The 24,600-nt window shown below is 46.5% G+C and overlaps 1 protein-coding gene and 1 non-coding gene across 5 annotated transcripts; one reads left to right on the top strand and one right to left on the bottom strand.

Moving 5' to 3' along the window:
* The first annotated feature begins 2,886 nt into the window (after positions 1-2,886).
* MLF1 (myeloid leukemia factor 1) lies at positions 2,887-23,318 on the top strand. Of its 4 annotated transcripts, XM_055128451.1 has the most exons (9): positions 2,920-2,999; positions 4,224-4,331; positions 11,174-11,321; positions 14,309-14,350; positions 15,747-15,830; positions 17,730-17,858; positions 19,081-19,240; positions 21,426-21,564; positions 22,243-23,318. In XM_055128451.1, the coding sequence occupies exons 3-9, from the start codon at positions 11,184-11,186 to the stop codon at positions 22,346-22,348; spliced, it is 798 nt and encodes a 265-aa protein (XP_054984426.1). In that variant the 5' UTR covers positions 2,920-2,999; positions 4,224-4,331; positions 11,174-11,183; the 3' UTR covers positions 22,349-23,318. The 4 variants fall into 4 exon arrangements, with proteins under 4 accessions (XP_054984424.1, XP_054984425.1, XP_054984426.1 ...); XM_055128449.1 differs by lacking the exon at positions 4,224-4,331 and having other exon boundaries at positions 2,887-2,999; XM_055128450.1 differs by lacking the exons at positions 4,224-4,331; positions 14,309-14,350 and having other exon boundaries at positions 2,887-2,999.
* On the bottom strand, positions 10,477-10,549 carry TRNAM-CAU (transfer RNA methionine (anticodon CAU)). Its single transcript has one exon. It is a non-coding gene; the product is annotated as a tRNA-Met (tRNA).
* Positions 23,319-24,600: the final 1,282 nt, after the last annotated feature.

Here is a 24,600-nt window from a genome sequence, read left to right on the forward strand (position 1 = left end):
AATGCAGAGCAAGGTGTGGGCCTGGGCCGCTCCTGCAGGAAGGACAGATGCCACTTTCCAGCTGAGGCCTGTCCCCTCGTCCACGCAGCCCCCCAGGCTGGTCTGGCCGCCTCTGGGGGCTGTGCCCGCCCCCCCGTACCACACACCCCCATCTCCATCTCTGCGGAGCAGGTCTGGAGCCGCTGACCCCCTTCTCTCCAGCCTTGGCTCCGCGGGTGCCCAGTGCTCTCAGTGTAACACCCCAGGGAGCAAGGAGGCACATTTGCCCACAGGTGCCTTGTTTGACTTGATTTGCTGGGCTCAAGGCTTGCTCCTGGCTCTGTGCTCAGGGACCCTGGGGGGTGCCGGGAGTGGAAGCAGGGCTGACGGCTTTGGAGGCAGGCTAAGGGCCACTGCGGTGCATAACCCCTCTGCTATTTTATTGCCAGGGTTATAATTTGGATTTCTTGGTCAGACCCAACCGTGCTCAGGGCTGTGTGCTCAGGGACTACTCCTGAGGGTACTCCGGGGACCGTATGTGGTGCCGGGGTGGAACTTGGGTCCCACACATACGAGACAATCCCTCTCCTCTGCACTCCAGTCCCTGTTTATATATTTTTTTCTTTTTTCGTTTGGTCATTTTTTTTGTTTTGTTGATTTTTTTCCTTTCCATTTTCTTTCGATTTCTTGTTCATGCCATCTTAAGGGGACTGTTACTTCTGCTCTCAGTTTAGAAATTCACTAATCTCTGTTCTTTGAGCACCGTCTGGAAAAATTTTTTTCCCCTTCCACAAATAAAAACATTTTTTTAATAATTTTTCAGTGCTTGACAATATGTACAAAAACTATTTTTCTATTAAATGTTTAAGTGCTCCAAATACAGGAAATGCACAGCAGCACTGTTCATCCCAATCACTGGGATGTTTATGACTTCTCGCCGCAGTCTCCGGGAACTTGGCTAAGGGCGGGAGGTGAAAAGGTCCACGGGATTAAATTTCCCGCTCCCAAAATAGCCCCCCAAAACTCCTGTCACCTCCAGGTCCCGCCCTGAAAACTCCTCACCCCGGCAGGGTCGGCCCCGCGCCAGGCTGTGCTGCAGGGACACCCTCAGTGGATAGGCCGCTGGCCTTCGCCCTCTCTGTCTCCACCCCGCCCGTCCTCTCTCCTTTCGGCCACCTGTCTCCCTCGAGGTCAGGGCGACCTCTCAGAGCTTGACAACACTCCAGGCCCAGCCGCACTCTCGAGTCACTTAAAATGTCGAGGGACGGGCTGCAAGGATTGACCGGGCACCTCGTGTCTGAAACGGGCCAGGTGTGCGGAGGCTCAGCCCTCGGGCTCTGGAGGCCAAGACCTGGGAAGACCCCCAGCGCCTAAAAAATAAAAATAAAAAATAAAAGTAAAGCCTTAGCCGCAGGCCCGAGGAGCAGAGTCGCAGGAACTGCACAGCCGAGGGTGCTGGCGGCAGGTCGGGCTGATGCTTTTATTTCTCTCCCAGCTGTTTGGTGTCAGAGGGGACAGCGGGAGGAGGAGACATGGCAGATGGAGCTGGGAGGACCCCCTCTCCCACCCCCCACTGGAGACACTGCTCGTGTCCACCCCCCGAAGGCCACTTGTTGGTCCTGGGTCAGAGGCTGGTCCCTCTGCTCGCAGCGGGAACGTGTTCCACTGTCCACGCAGGGGCAGACACCGGGCGCTCTGCTGCGGCTCACCTGGCGCCCGAGTGGACCTTGGGGGTCCCGGGCGAGCCCCACAGAAATCCTGGGCACCACCGGGCCTCAGACCCAGCCCCAGGTGGACTGTGCTGACACTAGGGCCGAGGCCCCTGCGCACCCGGGTGCAACTGAGGTGTAGAACAAACCCCGTGTGGGCATTGGGTGTCAGGGGGGTGTAGACCAATCCCCATGTGGGCATTGGGTGTCAGGGGGGTGTAGACCAATCCCCATGTGGGCACTGGGTGTTAGGGGTGTACACCAATCCCCATGTGAGCATTGGGTGTTCGGGGTGTAGACCAATCCCCATGTAGGCATTGGGTGTTCGGGGTGTAGACCAATCCCCATGTAGGCATTGGGTGTCAGGGGGGTGTAGACCAATCCCCATGTGGGCATTGGGTGTCAGGGGAGTATAGAACAATCCCCATGTGAGCATTGGGTGTTGGGGGTATAGACCAATCCCCATGTGGGCATTGGGTATTGGGGGTGTAGACCAAACCCCATGTGGGCATTGGGTGTGTGGGAGGTACAAAGCAATCCCCTCAGACTCTGGCACCTCTGAATGAAGGTGCAGATCGAACCCCATATGGACTCCGGTGTCAGTGGGGTGCAGACTGTGCCATATGGACTCCGGGTGTCGGTGGGGTGTAGACCAGACCCCATATAGACTCCAGGTGCTACTGGGATATAGACCAAACCCCATATGGACTCTGGATGTCGGTGGGGTGTAGACTGGACCCCATACGGACTCTGGGTGTCAGTGGGGTGTAGACCGGACCCCATACAGACTCCAGGTGCTACTGGGATACAGACCGAACCCCATATGGACTCTGGGTGTCGGTGGGGTGTAGGTCGGACCCCATACGGATTCCGGGTCCTACTGGGGTATAGACCTAACCCCATACGGACTCCGGGTGTTAGTGGGGTGTAGACCGGACCCCATACGGACTCCAGGTGCCATACTGGGGTGTAGACCGAACCCCTCGCGGACCCTGGTGCCTCGGGATCCTGCCGAACCGCCCCCGCGATGGGGCCTAACCGTCGGTAGTGCTGCCCGTGGCCCGGACCCCAGCACGCGCTGTGTTGTGGCGGTCGCCGTGGCAACGGCGCTCTGGGCCCGCCCCCCTCAGTGCCGTCAGGCGCCGGCCAATAGGATCGCGCGCCGCCGCCCGCCCCGCCCCGCCCCGCCCGCCCGCCCCGCCCCGAGTCCTCACAGCGCTGCTGCGCGGCAGGCGGGTCCCAGAGCCGCCCTCCCGCCGCCGCGATGTTCGGGACGCTGAGCCGCCCCTTCGAGGACGACCCCTTCTTCTCGTGAGGCCGGGCGGGGCCGGGGGGCGCGGGGGGCGCCGAGGGGGGCGCGGGGGGGAGACGCGAGGGGGGGCGCGGGGCCGCGGGGGCCGCGGGGCTGAGGGGTCGCGGGAGGCTGAGGGGGCTGAGGGGAGACTCGTGGGGGGACGCGGGGGGGCTGAGGGGGGACGCGGGGCCGAGGGGGTCGGGGGGCCCGGGGGGGGGGGCGCGGAGGCGCGGGCCGCGTGGCGGGAGCCGGCGCGGGCGCGAGGGCCCCCGGGTGCCCCGACGGGACTGTCGCGCGCGGCCCGGCAGCCTGGGGCGAGCGCGGGGCCGGGGGCGGGCCCTGGCCCCGGGGGGAAGAATATACATATTATATATAAAGTAACTATACACTTCTATACATATAAGGAAAGTATATTTTGCATATTTATATACAAGGTGTATCTATCTGTACAGCCCCGCTGCGCGCCGCTGTCGGGCCGCCCGGAGCCCGCGCCGTGGCCGTGGCCGTGGGGGGGCGGGGGGGTCCCGGCGCGGCGCGGGCCGCAGGGGCGGACACGCGGCCCGAGAGAGACGGACCCGGGCTGCTCGCCCACCGCCGGGGTCCGGGCTGGGGCCGGGCTGGGGCCGGGCGGGGTGGCCGTCGGGGCCCTGGACACCGGGCTCGCGTCCGCGCCAAGGGACCGGGCTCGGGGCCAGGGGGAGCAGCAGGGCCGGGACCGCGCCCGCGGGGGGCGGCCGGTCACGGGCGTGACCTTCCCGGTCGGGCGCTCCCGGCCTCGCGCCTCTGCGCGGCTGCTGCTCGCGGGCACTGTCTGCCCCGAAGCCCATGGACTGGAGGGGGCGAGGGAGAGCGCGGCCTGGATTCCTGCTGATTTGGAATTGTCACCCAGGGGGAGGGGGGGCCCCTGGGGCGATGGTAGCACAGCGGGGAGGCCGGCCCGGGTTCGATTCCCTGCATCCCATAGGGTCCCCCGAGCACCGCCAGGAGTGATTCCTGAGTGCAGAGCCGGGAGTGACCCCTGTGCATCGCCGGGTGTGACCCAAAAATAAATAAATAAATAAATAAATAAATAAATAAATAAATAAATAAATAAATAGATAAATAAGATTGTCACGGGGTGTGTGTCTCGGAGCAGAGCGTTGGCCTGCCCGTGTGAGGCCCGGGGTTCAGTGTCCAGCCTTGCACGGCCCCCAGCGTAGCGCCGGGGTGGCCGCAAAGCAGAACAACAGTGTTTCCTCCAGCCCACCAGTGTGACCCCGGCGCCAGGCCAGATGCGTGTCTGTGGCCAGTACAGCTGAGTGCGAGGAGTTGTCAAACCGTGCCCAAAGCCTCCGTCCTTGTAGTGAATAGTGAGTCTGCCCTCGGGGCCTTTTGGGGCCCTGGTGGAAGGTTCATGCCTGGCGCGTAGAGAGTGTCCAGTAAGCATCGTACGGTGATGCTCTGAGTCCTTTGCGGTGACATGCACTGCTGAGAGTGCTTATTTACATCTGGCAGGTGTTAATGTCCACCCAGTGATTTTGTGTGTGTGTGTGTGTGTGTGTGTGTGTGCATGTGTGGGGGGGGAGGGAGGCAATTTGGGGTATGCCTGTAGGTACTCAAGACTTACTCCTGACTCCGTGCACAGGGTTCACTCCTAGTGGGGTTAAGGGGATCATATCTGAAACTTTTTATTTTGTACACTATTATCTTCCAAATAATCTATTAATTCAGAATAAAGGGTATCAATATTAGGAAACTACCAATTATTCAAAAGATGGAATGACAAAAATTTGCATTATGTATATTAAGTTAAAAATTAAATAATTTGGGCCGGTGAGATAGTCAAGCAAGTAGAGTGCTTGCCTTGCACATGACCCACCTGGGTGTGATCCCCAGCATCCTGTATGGTTCTTGGAGCACCTCTGTGGTAACAGAGCCAGGAGTAACCCCTGAATTAATTTGAAAAACATACCATGCATGGTCAAACTGTCATGCATGTTTAAGTAAAAAGAAAGCTTGTAGCTTTTACTCTGAATATATTTTCAGTATTTATCTCCTCACCACATGAACTGTCTCATCAGAAAATTGAAGGGAAACTTCAAAAGTGGTATTGATTTGGAATTGCAATTTTTTTCCATTTAAATTTCTGTATTTACATATGGGTGAAACCTGAGTCAGACCATGTACAAGGCAAGATCTCTAACTGTTGTACTATCTCTCTGGCCCTAGATGTTTTTTGAAGTCCTCAAGTAGTATTATGGGTTTGAGTGTAGAATTTTCAAATTGTCCTGTCAGTGCAAAATTTTTCCTTTTTAATCTGGGTTCTAAAACTTTAGTCTTTAGTTCTAAAAATTGTTCTAAAAGTTTTTATTTGAATGGTTATTTCTCTATTTAATCTTCCTCACATTATTTTAAACCTATTATTTTTACTACATGTTGGAATAGGGTTCCTTATGAAAAATTAAAGACTTTTCAGCACTTGGAAATAATTCAAATGGAATATGAGAACTTTAAGGCAGATTATATATATTGATATAAGTATTAGGAAAAACTATGTATTCCCCCATGTGTATAAAAATTAATGTACACATGTATACAAATATAGAAAACACAGCCGAGGAGGTTAGGCGCAAGCTGGCCACAGAGATGATAGCCTGGGAGGGGAAATAACCGGCTGAAGGCTAAAAGTGTAGGGAATTTGTGGAATTTTTGGTCTTAACTGTCACTTATTGAAGTTTAGCTCCACATACAGAAACGTGCACAGATCCTACTATATAAGTCCAGTGGGCTTCCCTATCCTAACCGCTTAAACGTGGACACCTGGGTAGTGCAGTGTGCACTCACGTGGCTGTCAGGAGGGCCCCTTAGCCGTGCACGCAACTGTATCTTTGGGGGTTTTCCATAAGTATGTATTACATACAACAAATGCACTTTTGAAATAAAAATCACCCTGGTGTTTTGTAAAACAAGGTATTAATTGTTGGATGTTAGAGATTACTGATTGTCAAACATTTTATATTTTACATAAAGTCTTCACTATGTAGTGTCAGGGATGTGGCAATGAAAAACACAGACCTCACATATATAAAGCCCTGGGTTCAACCCCTGGCACCAGATTAAAATACCTTTGATCCCTGCACCATACTTGGTCTCCCAAGTCCCATCAGGAGTGATCTCAGAGCAGAGGCAGAAGTAAGCCTTGACCACCATGGTGTGTCCAAGATCACTGTATCACTGTCACTGTTGTCCCGTTGCTCATCGATCTGCTCGAGTGGACACCAGTAACGTCTCCATGGTGAGACTTGTTGTTAATGTTTTTGGCATATCAAATACACCACGGGGAGCTTGCCAGGCTCTGCCGTGCAGGCGGAATACTCGGTAGCTTGCTTGGCTCTCCAAGAGGGACGGAGGAATCTAACCCAGGTCCGCTCTATGCAAGGCAAATGCCCCACCCACTGTGCTATCACTCCAGCCCATAGAGACAGTATTTAAAGATACAAAGTTAAAAAGAGTTTAAATAAAACAGTAACGTTTTCAGAGAGGATAGATTCTTAGAAAGAATTAGAAAGATTCTTAGAAAACCAGGTTGTCATTAGAATTTTCTTAAACATCACTAAAGAAAAATAATGGAGCACTATTTTTTCTTTTTGGGTCACACTCAGTGATTCTCCAGGGTTATTTCTGGCTCTGCACTCAGGAATCACTCCTGGTGGTACTCAGGGGACCAGATGGGATGCCGGGGATCGAACCTGGGTTGGCTGCGTGTGAGGCAAATGCCCAACCCTCTGTACTATTGCTCTGGCCTGATAATGGAGCAATATTGTCAAAATAGTGAAGGGAAGCGATAGAGATAACTATGCCCAGACAAGCCTTTGAGTGTGAAGTAAGCAAAGAGAATTAGACACACAAAATAATATCCAGCCTATTTCTGAAGTTTTGAATTACTTGGAAAATAAAGCTTGTACCCTTAATAGAAATAAAGGCTTAAGGAAGAAAATCTGGCTAGGGTCAAAACACGGTCTTGAAATGGTAGGCTAGAAATAGGCAAGAATTTCCAGTAACATGGCTGATCAATCATGGCTTATTGGCTTATCAGTAAGTCATTTAATAATTAACTTGTAATCTATACTGAGTACTTTAGGAAGTCTTATAATTCCTTGCCAGTAGAAAGTTGAAAAATGGCCTTATCCCTCCAAAGGTCATCTTTTATATTCAATGATATCATGTGTTGGATAAACGGAGATAATTTGCATCAAAATAAGCATAAATTGAAATAAAGTTTCATCATTTATTGCAAAACATTTGTATTTAAGGGGCTGGAGTGATAGCACAGCGGGTAGGGCATTTGCCTTGCACTCGACCGACCTGGATTCGATTCCCAGCATCCCATAGGGTCCTCCGAGCACCACCAGGCGTAATTTCTGAGTCCATGAGCCAGGAGTAACCTCTGTGCAATGCCGAGTATGATCCAAAAAGAAAAAAAAGTTGTATTTAATCATGTGCAGTTCTTATATCATCTATGTTAAGGTTACCTGAAATAATTACTAAAATTCCAGTGACTGGCTCATGTCCAGGGTGAATAGAAATCAAAGTTCCTGACTCTGTCTCGGGAAGCTACATTTTGAAAGTACTTCGAGTGGTTTTCAGCATGTTCAAGTTTAAAGAAGTAGTTCACAGAGAGCAGGTGAAAGCAGATCAGTAAAGAACAGAGCTCAGAGGAAGTGTTCTTTAGGGGACTGCACTGTGGGTTATTTTCATGTCATTTACACTTCGGAAACATTTGCAGAGCACATACACAAAAGAGAAGAGCAGAGTGGAATCAGAAGTAACTGGAGCTGGGTTTCCGCAGGTTCAGGCCTCATCTGATTGCCCCAGGCTGAGGGTTTCACCGTTTCAGATGTCACTGATCTTAGCCCTGACACTCGGTTCTGTCAAGGGCACAAAGGAAGAGAGATTCTCAAAGGACTATTTAAAGGGGAACTATCAAGCCTGGCTCCACAGAGCACATTGCCCACCACCTGCTGAGAATCCAAGAGATAGAAGGGCCTTTCCTCAGGTCAGGCACTCGGGAGGTCAGGGAATCCTTGATGTGTAGACGTTGAGTGCGAGTGAGAAAAGGAATGTGCGTTTGAAAGTACAAGGAAGCAAAGAACACAGAATATTTGACCATTTGAAGACTTTTTAAGTGCTAAAAGAAAAGAAACGAGCTTGAGAAGAAAATCAGAAGAGGATGGGGTCTGGACTGGAGAGAAGCCTTTCTTGGCTACGTAAGGACAGAGGAGTATGCTCTGGCATGATTTCATAAATTCTTTAATTTTTGTTTGTCGTTTTGTAGTCTAAAAGGATTTCAGAGTCCCTTTCAGTGGTCCCAGGAGTAAGAGAGAGAGAGAGATGAGAGAGAGAGAGAGAAGAGAGAGAGAAGTGAGGGAGAGAAAGAGGGAGTAGAGGAGAGAGAGGTAGTAGAGGAGAAGGAAGGAGGAGAGAGAGAAAGATTGCTGGAGGAGTGACAGAAACAGGCTCAGCGTGTGCATGGTGGCCTCGGAGGACGGCCAGGCCTGACCCTGGGGCCCCGAGCTCTCTGTTCCCTGTTCACTGCAGGGAGTGGCACAGACTCCCCTCTCGCACCCCAAGCGCCAAGTTAATGGTGAATCCTAGCAGGAAATATTCGCTACAGACCAGGGCATCTGAGCAAAGCGAGGGGGCGTTGTGGAGGATCTATTTTTGACATCATGCTGGCGCTGCTATCTGTACGAGTCACTAGAGCCTTGCACTGGCATGAGCATGGTAGTGTATGATGTTAGCATATTAGCCTGTGGTGTGAACATGTTAGCCTGTGGCGTGAACACGTTAGCCTCTGGTGTGAGTGTGTTAGCCTGAGTTGTGAACATGTTAGTTTATGGGATGACTATGTTAGCCTGTGGTGTGAACATGTTAACCTATGGTGTGAGTATGTTAGCCTGTGTTGTAAACATGTTAGCCTGTTGCATTAGTGTGTTAGCCTGTGGTGTGAGCATGTTAGCCTATGGCGTGAGTGTGTTAGCTTGTGGTGTGAGTTTGTTAGCCTATGGCATGTATTAGACTGTGGTGTGAACATGTTAGCCTATGGCATGAGTGTGTTAGCCTGTGGTGTGAGCATGTTAGCCTGTGGTATGTGTTAGCCTGTGGTATGAACTTGTTAGCCTATGGTGTGAGTGTGTTAGCCTGTGGTATGAACTTGTTAGCCTATGGTGTGAGTGTGTTAGCGTGTGGTGTGAACATGTTAGCCTGTGGCATGAATGTGTTAGCCTGTGGTGTGAGCATGTTAGCCTGTGGTGTGTGTTAGCCTGTGGTATGAACTTGTTAGCCTATGGTGTGAGTGTGTTAGCATGTGGTGTGAACATGTTAGCCTGTGGCATGAATGGTGTTAGCCTGTGGCTATTTCAGGCATCAGACTCTTGAAGGAAGACCGAATTGTCTGACTTGCCAGTGATGCCATCGGAAGGTTGGGACTGGGAAAGGGTGGTGCCGGGGTGCATGTTGGAGGCTCCAGCGCGTAGCCAAGAAGTGGGGAGGACACAGCATCTGGGCTTGTGCTGTGGTGCCCTGAGAGCTGGGGCAGGGAATGAACCAGCATCCCTGACTCCAGAGAGCGCCGCCGTTGGGCAGAAAAATCGTTTCTAGTATGAGACTTCTCAGGATGGGTGGAGTCATGTCAAATCAGAGTGATTGGTACTTAGGGCTGTGGTGTCAGTCAATACTCGTGTATCTTTGTGTGCATAGACCCCGGATTCGGTCCCTGACCACAACCAACCAAATGACAAGAGCGACCTAAAACATGCTCCACACTCCTCACTCCCTGACCTCTGTCTCGCCATGATAAAAGTCTGCATTTTTTACATTATACTTTTATCTTTTGAAGTATTTTATGTTAAATAAAATATATAATTACACATTATATATAATATGTGATAACCTATAAAATATGATTAGAAAAAGGGTTACTGCTTTATGTGTTTTTAAATAAAAGGTATCTTTTTATTCCCATGAGAGGTATTTAATAATCAGATAATGGGAAATCACATTCATATATTAGTTCAAGAAAGCAAAGACAGTTAACATTCATTGTATTGTAGGGGCCAGATAATATGCTGAGAAATTTTCTGTTAATCTCAGCATGAGAAGAGATACTATCCTCATGGTAAGCTGTGGAAACTCAGGCTCAGAAAGAAGCTTGGATATTAATTCATTTATAATAAGTGCACTAATACATAATAAACACAAACATATTGTCACTGTCACCCCATTGCTCATTGATTTGCTCAAGCGGGCACCAGTAACGTCTCCATTGTGAGACTTGTTGTTACTGTTTTTGGCATATCGAATACGCCACGGGGAGCTTGCCAGGCTCTGCCGTTCGGGTGAGATACTCTTGGTAGCTTGCCAGGCTCTCCGAGAGGGGTGGAGAAATCGAACCCAGGTCAGCCGCATGCAAGGCAAACGCCCTACCCACTGTGCTATTGCTCCAGCTAAAGCAACTGCCCTCTCTGAGGTTCGAACTCAGGACCTTCAGATTATGAGACTGATACGCTGCCTACTGCGCTAAGAAGACGATAAACATATTATATATAGTATATAGTATATAATGTGATTATATAGGATTTATGTCAGTGACTCTGCCTGGTATTTTCAGATTTCCTTTTTTACTATTTCCCTGGGTGCTGGTTTGTACCTAAGATAAATACTTTGTATTTATTGCTTTTATGAACTAAGGGATAAAAATAGGTATGTTTTTTATTACAGTAAGTGAATTATAGTGTATAACAATTAGAACAATGTGTTCATGAATGGTGAGTCTTTATAAGGAAATTCTTTAATCTATAAATTGTATTCATGAATAGTAGGTCCATAGGAGATCATTTTATTCTCCTAAATTCTCTCTCTCTCTTTTTTTTTTTTTTTTGCTTTGTGGGTCATACCCAGTGATGCACAGGGGTTACTCCTGGCTCTGCACTCAGGAATTTCTCTTGGCGGTGCTCGGGACCATATGGGATGCTGGGAATTGAGTCCGGGCCGGCCGCGTGCAAGGGAAACACCCTACCCGCTGTGCTATATTACTCCAGCCCCTCTCCTAAACTCTTGAGTCTTACCTAGAGTAATTCTGTGTAGTTTTTAGCTGTCTGCTTACTGACTAAATCCCAGCACTCACTCTCACCCTGGAACATTCTTTCAATAGTGACTCATTCATGGCACACCAAGGGAGTATGAGGCAGATGATGAGAAGTTTTCCCATACCTTTTGGAAGAGACTTTCATGGCAATTTTGATGGTAGAAGAAGAGCTCGTAATCAGATGGGACGGGACGATGGAGAAAGTTACTTTAATGTAAGTTCACAGTTTTAATAAATCAGTGAAGAAATTTAGAAACAAATGGCTACAGAAGAATATATTGATGCTGACAGGACAGGGCTGACACTTGAGTCATGGGAATGAGCATTTATAACATAAGACACCTTTTGGGAAACTGTATTGAACACTGAGTGCTGCCTGTGTAGAATTCTGCTGTGCTTCTAGAGCTTTTTGGACCATGAGGTTATATATTATTAGCCAAACTGGATGTTGAGTATTGTCATCTGACACTTAGATTGAGTGATGGTGTCAGAGTACAACTAAATCTCTGCTTTTCTCAAAGGTAAAAAAATAGAGAAGTGGGATTGTATGAAACAACATCTTCTGCACTTAATGAAAACTAATCATTAAATAAAGACATTCTACTGAACGGGAGAAAATATTTAAACCCCACATAGTTGGCAAGATTAAGGAAGACACAAAACTCAACAACAAAAAGACAAACAGCACTTTATCAAAAGATGGGAGGGGCAAAAGTGATGGTACAGTGTGCAAAATGCTCGAGGCAGACCCAGGTTTCTTCCTGGCACCAAATATGTTCCCTGAGCCCACCAGGAGTGATTCCTGAGCACAGAGCCAGGAATAAGCCCTGAACACTGCCAGGTGTGGCTCCAAAAACAAGCCAAAATATGGAACAAAAAGCTAGACAGATACACTGCCAAAGAAGACATAATGGCCAACAGGCACAAGAAAAAAATGCATATTATCACTTGTTATCTGGAAAAATGCAAGTCAGAATCATAGGATATAGCCTCACAACTGTGTAGAAAGACTAGAAATGAGCCGGAAGGTATGTGGAGAGCAAGGACCCCACATGTACTGTGGAAGGGGCAGGAGCAATAGCACAGCGGGGAGGGGGCTTGCCTTGCACATGGTAGGCCTGGGTCCCATTTCTGGCACCCTGTATGTTTCCCAAGCCCATCAGAGGTGATCCCTGAGTGCAGAACCGGGAGTAGACCCTGAGAACTGCCAGGTTTGTCCCAAAAACCAAAAAAAGGTTATAAAATAGAATACACATACTAGTAATTTTTATTTTTTCAGTATTACTTATGTAGGGTAATAAAGAATACCTATTTCTGAATTGTAGTAAAACTTTATATAAACCCTTTATCCAGAAACTTAGCATTTATTTTCCACATTTAAAACTCAGATGTACTGCACTTATATGTTCATCGCAGCACTGTTTACAATAGCCAGAATCTGGAAAAAACCCGAGTGCCCTAGAACAGATGACTGGTTGAAGAAACTCTGGTACATCTATACAATGGAATACTATGCAGCTGTTAGAAAAAATGAGGTCATGAACTTTGCATATAAGTGGATCAGCATGGAAATTATCATGCTAAGTGAAATGAGTCAGAAAGAGACAGACATAGAAAGATTGCACTCATCTGTGGAATATAGAATAACAGAGTAGGAGACTAACACCCAAGAATAGTAGAAATAAGTGCCAGGAGGATTGCTCCATGGCTTGGAAGCTGGCCTCACATTCTGGGGAGAGGGCAACTCAGATAGAGAAGGGAACACCAAGTAAAACGTGGTTGGAGGCCACGCGGGGGAAGGGTGATGCGTGCTGAATGTAGACTAGAGACTGAACACAATGGCCACTCAATACCCCTATTGCAAACCACAACACCTAATTAGAGAGAACAAAAGGGAATACCCTGCCACAGTGGCAGGGTGGGGTGGGGGGAGATGGGATTGGGGAGGGTGGGAGGGATGCTGGGTTTATTTGTGGTGGAGAATGGGCCAGTGCTGGTGAAGGGATGGGTTCTCGAACTTTGTATGAGGGAAACATGAGCACAAAAATGTATAAATCTGTAACTGTACCCTCACAGTAATTCACTAATTAAAAAATAAATAAATTATTAAAAAATAAAATAAAACTCAGATGTAATAAGTTTTTATTTACATGCATGTATAACTTATAAAATTTTCTTTTTATTCATCTTTGCCTGTTGGGTAGTACAAGTTAACTATCAATTTTGATTATTCCATCTATTTCTATTAACGTTCTTTTCCCATCAAAGACTAAATATTTTTAAGTCTATGACTCAACATTTCTATTATTTCTGGAAAGAAATATTTATTCTGTAAGTTATTTTTAAGAGTTACTTGCAAAATTTTTTACACAGTACCTCTAATAGTTTAAAATATTATGTAGATTTCAATTTTAATGGATGATAGACAAGATTAACTAACGTTTTTTAAATATGGAAGAATCAAAGGAAAGGTGACAATCTAAGTCGTTATACCTTGTGTTTTGATTCATTTCTGTGTGAATTTATATTTCCTTTGAGAAATGTTTATCTTAATGCACAGCATCTTTTTTCTTTCAACTGCCTTTATGGGAGAAATTCTTTTTTTTTTTTTTGCTTTTTGGGTCACATCCAGTGATGCTCAGGGGTTACTTCTGGCTCTGCACTCAGGAATTACTCCTGGCAGTACTTGGGGGACCATATGGGATGCTGGGGATTGAACCCGGGTCCTCCATGTGCGAGGCAAACGCCCTACCTGCTATACATTTACTCCCGCCCCTCAACTGCCTTTAATAAAGCCTAAAGTTCTCATCTTTAAAAGTGAGATGGGGCTGGAGCAATAGCATACAGGTAGGGTGTTTGCCTTGCACGCAGCCAACCCGGGTTCGATTCCCAGCATCCCATATGGTCCCCTGAGCACCGCCAGGGGTGATTCCTGAGTGCAGAGCCTGGAGTGACCCCAGTGACCCAAAAAGCAATAAATAAATAAATAAATAAATAAAAGTGAGATGGAGCTATTTACCAGCCTCACCGCTGTTAGGGTCTCCAGTGAACCCAAAGCAGCTACCTTAACAACATGCTTGGGGCTCTTTGATTACAAAGTTCTGTGATTCTGTCAGCTGCAAACCATGTGATTGTGCAGTTCATTTCTATAGGGGATTATTGTATAGTAACACCTGAGTTACTGAGATTTTTATTTTCTAGGCAATGAGTTCTCTTGTGCCCTTTGGCGGTTTTGGTGGTTTGGTTTGTATCATGAAGCATAAACCCTTTTAGCCATATATTAGGACAGATATTTCACATTAACTCAAATTGGCATGCAGTTTCTCTTTTGCTAGTGTTTCTCAGTGTTGGTGCTGGAACCTGTTTCATATGTTCGTTCATTTTAGCATGTGCAGGCATGTGCTTGCTGAAGTAACTTATTAGCATGTAAAACCAGTCCTCAGAAGAAAGAAAGGAACATTTTAATGGATGAATAGTCACTTGACTTGCAGAAAGAAATAACCCAGAGTTGCATTTGCAAGCTGGAGACTTCGGCGCTTCTGATGACTTTCCAGACATAAAGGTCTTGGACTGTAGAGATAGCACGGTGGTAAAGCCGCTTGCTGGCCAGCAGTGGCTGGTTTGTTCCCAACAGCACACAGGGTCACTCTGGACTGTGTTTTTCTTTTTTAGCGGGAGCTGGGGTTGAGGAGTGGTTGTGCCACATCCCTCATCTTGCTAGGGCTCACTCCTGGATCAGTGCTCAGGGCTCACTCCTGTTGGTGCTGAGGACAGACCAAGGGTCAGCTCTGTGTTGAGGCAAGCCCCTCAACACCCTGTTTGGTCATTCTTAACTGTCCAAGGATATGCCCTCCTGAGCTGCAGACCGGGCAGCAGAATAGTGGCCCCGTAGAGCCCATTAACCTGTGGCCTGAACCCTCCCCTGAGGAGGAGCGATGCCTATTCAGAGGCAGCTTCCATCGGTCCTGACGAGGAGATAACACTAATATATAAATTGTATGTATGATAATAGCACTGTCTGTAGCACTATTGTCCCATTGTTCATCAATTTGCTTGAGCGGGCACCAGTAATGTCTCCATTGTGAGACTTGTTGTTACTGTTTTTGGCATATTGAATACGCCATGGGGAGCTTGCCAGGCTCTGCAATGTAGGTGGGATACTCTTGGTAGCCTGCTGGGCTCTCTGAGAGGACAGAGGAATCGAACCCAGAGTTTATTGACTTAGTAGGTTAAGAAGAGGGAGATTGGGGAAAAAATGTAATATTTCACTGTGTCGGGGCTGTATCACCCCAGAGTACATCATTTAATATATAAATATCAACCAAATTCAGTTTTGAGGACACAGATGAATGACAGGTGTGTGTTTAAATATTGACACATGTGTGTTGTTTATATGTACACATATATGTGTGCATGTAGCTGTGGCTCACAACTCCCTAATGAGTGATCTGTTATTTGGTATCTTGTATATGTCTTCATTTTTTCTCTAACAAATGTCTTTCACTGTGCAGTCTTTACAGTGGCTTTGCCTGGTTCTGGCTGCATGAGAGGCCTGCAGAAATTGGGGGAGTGTCAACGCTTGGGGAAGGCTGGTCCCTTCTTCAGTGTTGTGTTGATAACATGTCCTGGTTTTCCATAGCCTGCAGATGTCAACCCTTTCCAGGCTATGGACCGGATGATGGCAGACGTGGGAAGGAGTATACAAGATCTGCAGAGGAACTTTGTAAGTGCTAAAATAACGATGAAAGCATTGTCGTCAGATTCTGCTACATTATGCAATAGTGGGGCTTGAACTTTTAAAACCATGGTCAAGAGTAATTGAAAATATATATTTACGTCATTCCCACCAGAGTGAAATATTTGTTAACTTTATGAACATAATTGAGACAAAAGTTTCATGAGACAATGATTATACTATTTTTCTGTGTGCTTATATTTTCTATTTTACTTCACATTTTAAAATTCTGTTTACAACCCACCAAACTGACTTTACAGGTTGAATAGATAATACTAACTTCCAAAATTTTAAAAATTAACCTAATCATTTTTGTTCTGCTGAATATCATCGTTACAAATACGCATTTTCTATAAGTGTAGGTATTTTTATTACTTAGGACCTTCTTAAAAGAACTCATAAATCGCAGTGGCTGCACAAATGATAGCCAGCGAGCACGTGAATGATGCGTTGCTGTCCCTCACTGGGGAGATGCAAGCAGAGCCCCTCACCAGAGAGCCGGGAAACGGCCAGCGCTGGCAGGCATGTATAAGAAAGCGGCCACCACCCACAGCTGCTGGCAGTGCCACCGGGGCAGCCTCAGTGGAGCCAAGGTGGAGGTTGCTCAGGCTAATAGAGCGCCCGTGTGACCCAGCAAAGCCACTTCTTGGCACCAACCTCCAGAATATGAAATCACTAACCCGAAAAGTCACATGCAAGCCTATGTCGATTGTAGTGCTACACACAATTGCCAGGCTGTAGAAGCAACCCAAGTGTCCCACAGCAGAGGAATGCATAAGAGAATTGTGTACATAGACAGTAGAATACTGTACAGTCAACGAGGTAAATATGAAATTAGTTCTACACAACTGGGATGAAACACTGAGTGAAACATGCCAGCAGGGGGCGACAGGCACCAATGCAGCATCCACGCTGCAAGGGAAGGGAAACCAGAGCTCAGACTGTCAGCTGAGGGCAGAGCCTGGCTGCCGAGGTACAGAGTGAGACACCAGTTAGGCTGGGGGCTGGGAAGGGGGGTGGGCTCTTTGTTGGGGGCAGGTGAGGTCAGTGCACAGACTGTAAACAGCAATGGTGCAGACTCACAATCTAAACTGTGATAAATGTCTTAATTGTAGCATCTAGGAATTGCTTTAGTGTTTAAAAAAAAAGAATAAAAATTTCACAAATGTGGGGGGGCTGGAGCGATAGCACAGCGGGTAGGGCATTTGCCTTGCACTCGGCCGACCCGGGTTCAATTCCCAGCATCCCACAGGGGCCCCTGAGCACCACTGGGAGTGATTCCTGAGTGCAAAGCCAGGAGTAACCCCTGAGCATCGCCAGGTGTGACCCCCCTCCAGAAAAATTTCTGTTTAGATTAAATCGGGTTAGATTAGATTCATATACATTCTAGCCACTTGTCAACTGGTGCTAATGATTAGAACATTGACTTGGTTCTTTGAGATGACCCTCATCTCGTTTTCTGTCATCTGGTTTGGAAACTAAGGATCATTTCGCATGTCTGAATCCAGGCCTGCCTACCCATGGCCAGGGCGGCAGTCTGGAGCCTGCAGGTTCTTGCTGGATACCGGCAGTGTCACGGGCTGAGCAGCAACTGACCAGTGCAGGCTCCGGGCAGGCGTCTTCATTAAAGTATAAGCCACATGTGCCCATATCAAGGATCAATCACTCAGGGATCAATTCTTGTGTGGCTCCAGTTCAGCACATGCCCTGTCTGCTGTACTATCTCTTTGGTCCCGCGATCTTAGTCACTTGCTGTCACTCCCTGGAAGAGTGGGAATGGGCACAGAAATGAAGGGACCTGGAGAACCTGCTGGGTGCCCACTGGTGCCCACTAACAGTGCTTCATACGGGGCTGACTCCAGGCTTACAGTGGATCTTTCCTTCCAGGGCAAGCTCTCCATGGACTCAGATGGACATTCATTTAGCTCTTCCTCTGTCATGACTTACTCCAAAGTCGGAGATGAACCACCAAAGGTCTTCCAGGCCTCGACGCAGACCAGACGGGCCCCAGGAGGAGTGAGTGTCTTCTAGGATTTGTGGCACTGTATTAGGCCATAGAGTTACAAATCACCAGTACCAACACTTACTTATTTTGGCTACTGAAATCTGATTTGGTACGGATATCTATCCCTGTGAAAACATCCAGCTGACCATGTCTTCAGTTTCAGCCATTCTTGGTCCCCTCCCCGCTTCTTCCCGTAAATATCTGTTGGTTCTGTTACCATCACGCTTTGACAGGCTCGGGACCCAAGCCCGTGAGCGTGACTGCAGAGCAACCCATTGGCGCTTGTGTGAATGGGCCGAGGAACCCCTGTAATCCCATGGCGTTTCCACCCTGAGTGCTGGGGATCGAACCCGTCTCCCACGCCTGTAGCTCTGCCAGCTCTGAGTTTCCTCCCAATATCAGGGTAGCGTGGAGACCACCAGGATTTGAAACTGTCACTCTTTGTCTTGTTTTTAAAAATAATTTTGGGGAAAGATACTTTTTAACTGGTTCTTTTTGTTCTGTACATTTTAATTTTTTTCTTATTTATTTTTGGGGGCACAGCTGACGTGCTCAGGGCTTTCACCTGGCTCTGTGCTCAGGGATCACTCCTGGTGCAGCTCCAGGGACTGTATTCCACAGTGTCAGGGATTGGGCCCAGGTCAGATAACGTGCAAAGGCACATGCCGTATCTGCTGTACTATCTCTTTGGTCCCACATTTTATTTTATTTTTTATTAAAGCATCGTGGTTTACAAAGTTTCTCACAGTTGAATTTTAGGCATAAAATAGTGTAGCTCCGATCCCACCACCAGCGTCAGCCTCCCTCCCCCACTGTTCCCAGGTTCCCTTCCTAACTCCTCCCCCGCACCCAGCCAGCCCTCTGCACAGGCACCTTGCTAAGCTCAGTTGTTAAAACCTGGGCCTCTTGATTTCCGAGTTGCTGACTCTGTATTTTGGATATTTGGCTCTGTCACTCCTTAACACCATCTTTGTACCTGCCTCCCTGGCCTGGCTTCTGTTGCTTCTCCAGTGTCTCTCCTCTCCCCTCCACTCTTCTCCTTCCTTCTCCTCCTGCACCCGGGCCAAGGTTGACCTGGGCACACATTTCACTCTGTAAGCAGAGAAGTCAGAGGAGAGCCTTACTCTGCAGCTCTACCATGGCCAGGGCCGTGATCTTAGCTGTGGCGGTGAATCTCGTCTGTTCTTTATGCACAGATGCTTAAGTGAAAATGACTGAAAACACTCTTTACAGATCAAGGAAACTCGGAAAGCGCTCAGAGACTCTGACAGTGGCGTCGAGAAGATGTCTGTTGGCCACCACCTCCGAGACCGCGCTCATGTCATCAAGAAGTCCAAGAACAGCAGGACGGGGGAAGAGGAGGTCAACCAGGAGTTCATCAATATGAGTGAGAGTGAGTCGCCCTGAGCCGGCAGCCACGCCGGGAGCAATTGTCTCCTTGGAGCATCTCAGAGTTTTGAGGCTTGGCCAGAGAGATTGTAAGGCCAGTAGGCTTCTCTTGCACACAGTTGAACTGGGTTTGATCCCCAGCACCCCTCGTGGGCAAAAAAGGCTACAAGGTGACCAGTATGATTCACTGTCCATTAGCCACCATTCTCCATTCTTGGAATATACTCTAGGTTTTTATACTTACATACATGTATGTAAATATAAAAATATGTAAATTTGACATATGTAATTTATATTATATATAACAAATACTCCATAGATGTGTGTGTGTGTATATATATATATATATATGTATGTATGTATATGTATGTTGTTGGGCTGGAGCAATAGCACATCGGGTAGGGCGTTTGCCTTGCATGCAGCCAAACCCGGTTTGATTCCTCCACCCCTCTTGGAGAGCCCAGCAAACTACCGAGAGTATCCCACCCGCAGGGCAGAGCCTGGCAAGCTCCCCGTGGTGTATTCAATATGCCAAAAACAGTAACAAGTCTCACAATGGAGACGTTACTGGTGCCCGCTCAAGAAATCGATGAACAATGGGACGACAGTGCTACAGTGCTACAGTGCACCCCTCCTGGACCCCCAAGCCCCACCAGGAGGGATCCCTGAGCATAGAGCCAGGAGTAAGGCCTGAGTACCACCAGGTGTAGTCCAACAACCAAAAAAATTAATAAATAGAAGTCGTGGGGTTTATGAACGTAGAGAATACCTTATCAGTAATGGAGTTATGGTTTCATCATTTCGTAGTAAAGCTTTGTCATATTTTATGTTGGACACCATTTGACTTTTTCATAGTTGGAGGATGTAGCTTGTCAGTAGGCAAAGTGAGTTTTTAAATATCTTTTTGACTTTCAAAGAAATTGATTTGAAAATTATATAAAAAAGAAACAACGGGGAGTGTCCTTCAGGCAGGGCTCAGTGGACCCAGGGCCACACCAAGGGCCCACATCAGCTGGGCTGGACAGCTCAGGGCCTAGATCCAGCAGTGCTGAGACTCTGGTGGCAGTGGCCGGGGGGACGGCACCCAGGGCTGGGTAGCAAAACGGGCCTCAAGCTCCTCTTTATCTCCCAGCCCTAAAGAAGCAAACTTCAATTAACCATGATCCTTACTCAGAATATCTATTCATATTTTATTGCATTTCTTTCTACTAGTTTATGTATCTATTGACAAACATTTTCAAAATTAGGTTTGACCATCATGATAATTTATACCATGCTTATTTTATTTATAATTATAGCTGAGAGCAATCAAATATTATTATTTTAAAATATATTTTTAAATATATTGAAGATAATATTTTATCTTTGATAATGTTTTGGCAAAAATGCATTGGAGAGAAATATTTCAGCTTTCTAGATCTTATACTCCTCTTCAGTGCATTTTAGCTCTTACAGTCAGTCACCTGCATCTTCTCATCATAGTTTTAAAATTGTATTTGTCTCCTCTTTTCCTGAAAGTGTTTTGAAAGGCATTTCTTTATTGTAATAAAGTTTTTAAATGATTTTATCATGTAAGAAAGAAATTATCTTAAGATTGGAGTTTGATCAAAATTATTCTTCTGGAGGTCAGAAACCTTTTAATCTTTCTTTACTTTTAATCTTTGTGATTTTATTATCTCTGTAAATTTGTCATTGTTAAATATAGTGTTATTTCATAATTAACATGTTGAAGAAAAAGTGAAGTGAACACAGTGTAAGAGAACAGGAATTACCATTTTTTGGTTATTGCTATTATGGAAAAATTACTTCGTACCAAAGTGATAGGAATCACCTGGTCTTGAGGAATTGACAACAGGAGCTTGGGAGGAGCTTGTGGGAAAGTGGTGGGAGGAACAAGAAGTGTCCGGTACGGAGAATGACTTGGTCAGGATGTGACGGCCAATTCCCAACCACCAGGCAGCCTGACTGCACCAAAGGAATCTCTGGGTAGACTGAGGACCTCAGGCAGGAGCATCCATAACCAAACCTCAACTGGAGAAAAGCAAGAGACAACAGCTGAATAGTTTCCTGGCAGTGTCCTGAGTTTAGACTGCAGGAAACGTCGGGTAAAATGACGTGTGTGAGCAGCAGGACACTCATTGATTGGTCGAAGCCTTAACCCCAGCCCCTTACTCTGGTACCTGACCTAGGTGATGCTCTCGCGTTTGACGATGAGTGGCAGAGCGAGGTGTTGAGGAGCAGACCGGGGATACAGTACCGCAGTGTCGAGAACGGCCGGCTGCGAAGCATTCCTCACGATAACTCGGGATCCCGAGAACTCAAGAAAAGGTAAAAGTTATTCCTACCAGTTTTTAAAAGAAGAAGAAAAGTTATGCAGTCTTACCTATCAGGCAGTTTGAGTTAACATCCAAGCTGTTTATATCAACAATAATCTTTTGAGAAACATGTAATAATTTTATATAAATCTGAGTGTTTTACACATGTAAATTGGTATGTAAAAATCAATGCATTTTTAGGTTTTGTGATCACTAACTCACTTGCAAACTGTTTCAGAAGAAAGCGGTTCTTTTTTCTTGGGAAAAATTATATGCTAAAATATAGCTACTCTTGTGAAACGATTTAAATCTGGCTGATACGGTAGATCATACATTTCATACGGGACAGGTGCTGGTGCCTGTAGATTAGACCGAAGAGAGGGGTGATATTTAAAAGGCTCAGAAATTAGAGCTTTCGGAAATTACTTTCTCCAGTGAGCAAAATGTTTGTGTCGTCCACGAGGGCAGCTCCTGGTTCAATAAAGGAACTAAAGTATGTAAACTGTGTGTGACTAGCAGAAACTGGTGGCTCTCTTGAGCGTCCAGTGATATCATCTGACTGATGTATTTCAGGGTTATTTAGAAACTTTCCAGGTCAGACTCTCCTTAAATTTACCATGTTTATTATATTGACTTGTAAACCACCCATGTTTTGAAAAATGGAATTAATGTCCGTGTGTACATTTCCCAGGGAGAAACCTCATCTAAGCCTCACCAGTGAAGGGGGAAGAAGAATGGGTGTTGCTGCTGACAGACTCAACGTCAAAGGGTCAACTGTGAAAATCAACAAAAAATAAAGAGCGTTGCCTTAGCTTGGGTTGTTTTCCAGAGAGTACCGGTGCTGGGTGACCCGCAGACCAAGCTCTAGCTGTCAGAACAGTCTCTGGCTCGCAGCTTGCTTCACTTTTACTGAATGTCCTTGCTAGCCTAGATTGCCCTTGTTTTAGGAATAAACTGGTTTCAACAGTGGAAGTGAGTTGCTAAGCTTTCATAGGACTCTCCTGGCCACTCTCCACCCCAAAGCTCACATGCTGGTTTTGCTTCCCCGCCGTGTGTTGGCTGTAGTCGTTCCTGTGTTCAGGTTGAACTTAGAGCCTGACTGTTGTTTTGATTAGCGGCGCAAATCAAATGTTCATTCTCAAAAAGTAGGTTTTTAATGGTTAAAAAAAGTTCACTTTTTAGTAACACAGAGTGATAGTAATAAAGGTCACCATAACTTATCTCAGGTTTTACACTGTGTCATATGTAGCCCCGGAGCACTGTCATCCCGTTCATTGATTTGCTCGAGTGGGCACCAGTAATGTCTCCATGGTGAGACTTGTTACTGTTTTTGGTATATTGAATACACCACTGGGAGCTTGCCGGGCTCTGCCGTGCGGGCAAGACACTCTCGGTAGCTTGCTGGGCTCTCCGAGAGGGACGGAGGAATTGAACCCAGGTCGGCTGCATGCAAGGCAAACGTCCTACCCACTATGCTATTGCTCCAGCCCACTGCTGGGTGTAGTTCCTATTAAAAAATAAATCATATGGCAAGAAAAATAATTCTCTAAAACAATTCATTTAAAGGGATATAATGATAGTTCAGAGTGTAGGGTGTTTGCCTTGCACACAGTTGGTCCAGGTTAGATCCCAGGACCCAGCATGATTCCCCAAGCCCACCAGGAGTGATCCCTAAGCACAGAATCAAAAGAGCCCTGAGTACCACTGTGTGTGTCCCCCAAAACAAAACAAAAACCGTTTAAATAAACTTTGTCCCTTTGCAACTGACATCTTGAGTCATTTGGGATTTCTCAAAAAAAGTTTTATATACAAGTTAAATAATGATTAATACACACTTAAGTACTTCACTGGGATACAAACTTTAGTAGCAACTCAATACTATTATTTGATATTGTCTCCATTTATGACAAACTTATGTTTCATTTTAAGCACTGGCTGAAATGGTCCTGAATGTATGTTGTATTCCCTTAAATGTTATCCTGGCTGATGCATAAAAGAACTCATCTGATTCATAAGATAGATTTAATCTCTTCTGGCAATTAATTCACTGTACAGTCTGCTTGAGGTTAACAAACTAAAATGGAATGATGATAATAGTCTGTGAGGATATGTCCTGCTTTTTCTTATAAAGTAAAAACTCTCTGCTACCAATTCTAAGAATTAGGAGGAAAATCAAAGACGGCATTAAGTAAATGTATAAAAATTAAAGCAACAATGACAAATCAGAAAAAAGATGACAACAGGGAAGAATGTGCCCTTCTCTTCAGCTTTAATAAGAGTCTTCATGGTAAGAGAGATTACTGCTTGTTTATTTAATCAGAAGTGAAATTTATTTTAAGGAAGTTGAAAGGGTCACAGAATTTCAGGGGAAGCAAATTCAGGACATGAAGCCTGCGATCTACTTTTATAAACCTAATTTTTATGACCTCAACTGAGCACTTTTAAAACAAAAGAAAACAAAACAGAACATCTGCTCCAAAAAGGAATTTATAAACTATAGGAAAGAGAGAAGCAGAGAAGTTGGGCGTGAGGCCGGGCAGCTTGGAAGGAGGCTGTGCTGTGAGGCTGGGGCCGCGGAGAGCTCTGGGGCCGGGAGCGGCCTCAGGCCGGCTGGGGAGCAGCCGATGCCCCCCCAGGGTGTTCCAGTGTTCCAGGGTTGTGACTCACGAGTGCCAGGAGCAGAGTTTGTCTCTGGCACTGAAGGCCTTTTGCACGTGTGAGGGCTGCCCTGGGACCCCCAGCACTGCTGGGCTGAGCAGGGTGAGATCAGCATCGAATCCTCTGGCAGAAAAAAAGTTTCACCAACACCCATATAGCTGGGAAGTATAGTTATCTAGGATTCATAACTAGGACTAGCTTGCTTTTAAAAGACTTTTTTAAAGAAATAATTGAAAAAATGCATATTAAAATTAGACTATGTTTCACTGACGTGTTTCCTGTGTCCTTCTAACTTCTGTTAGTTTTATTTCCCTGTGTGTGCTCCCTGGAGGACAAACCAGGCTGTGCTCGAGGACTCACTCTAGCTCTGCGCTCACGTCCTGCTGGGTGG

This window comes from Sorex araneus, chromosome 2, assembly GCF_027595985.1.
Source record: "Sorex araneus isolate mSorAra2 chromosome 2, mSorAra2.pri, whole genome shotgun sequence".
Taxonomy (NCBI): Eukaryota; Metazoa; Chordata; class Mammalia; order Eulipotyphla; family Soricidae; genus Sorex; species Sorex araneus.

Coding starts and splice junctions, on each gene's coding strand:
- MLF1 (XM_055128449.1), top strand. CDS start 2,953: ATGTTCGGGACGCTGAGCCGCCCCTTCGAGGACGACCCCTTCTTCTC. Junction 3,000..11,173: donor GAGGACGACCCCTTCTTCTC/GTGAGGCCGGGC, acceptor TTCTTTCAATAG/TGACTCATTCATGGCACACC. Junction 11,322..14,308: donor ATGGAGAAAGTTACTTTAAT/GTAAGTTCACAG, acceptor TTTATTTTCTAG/GCAATGAGTTCTCTTGTGCC.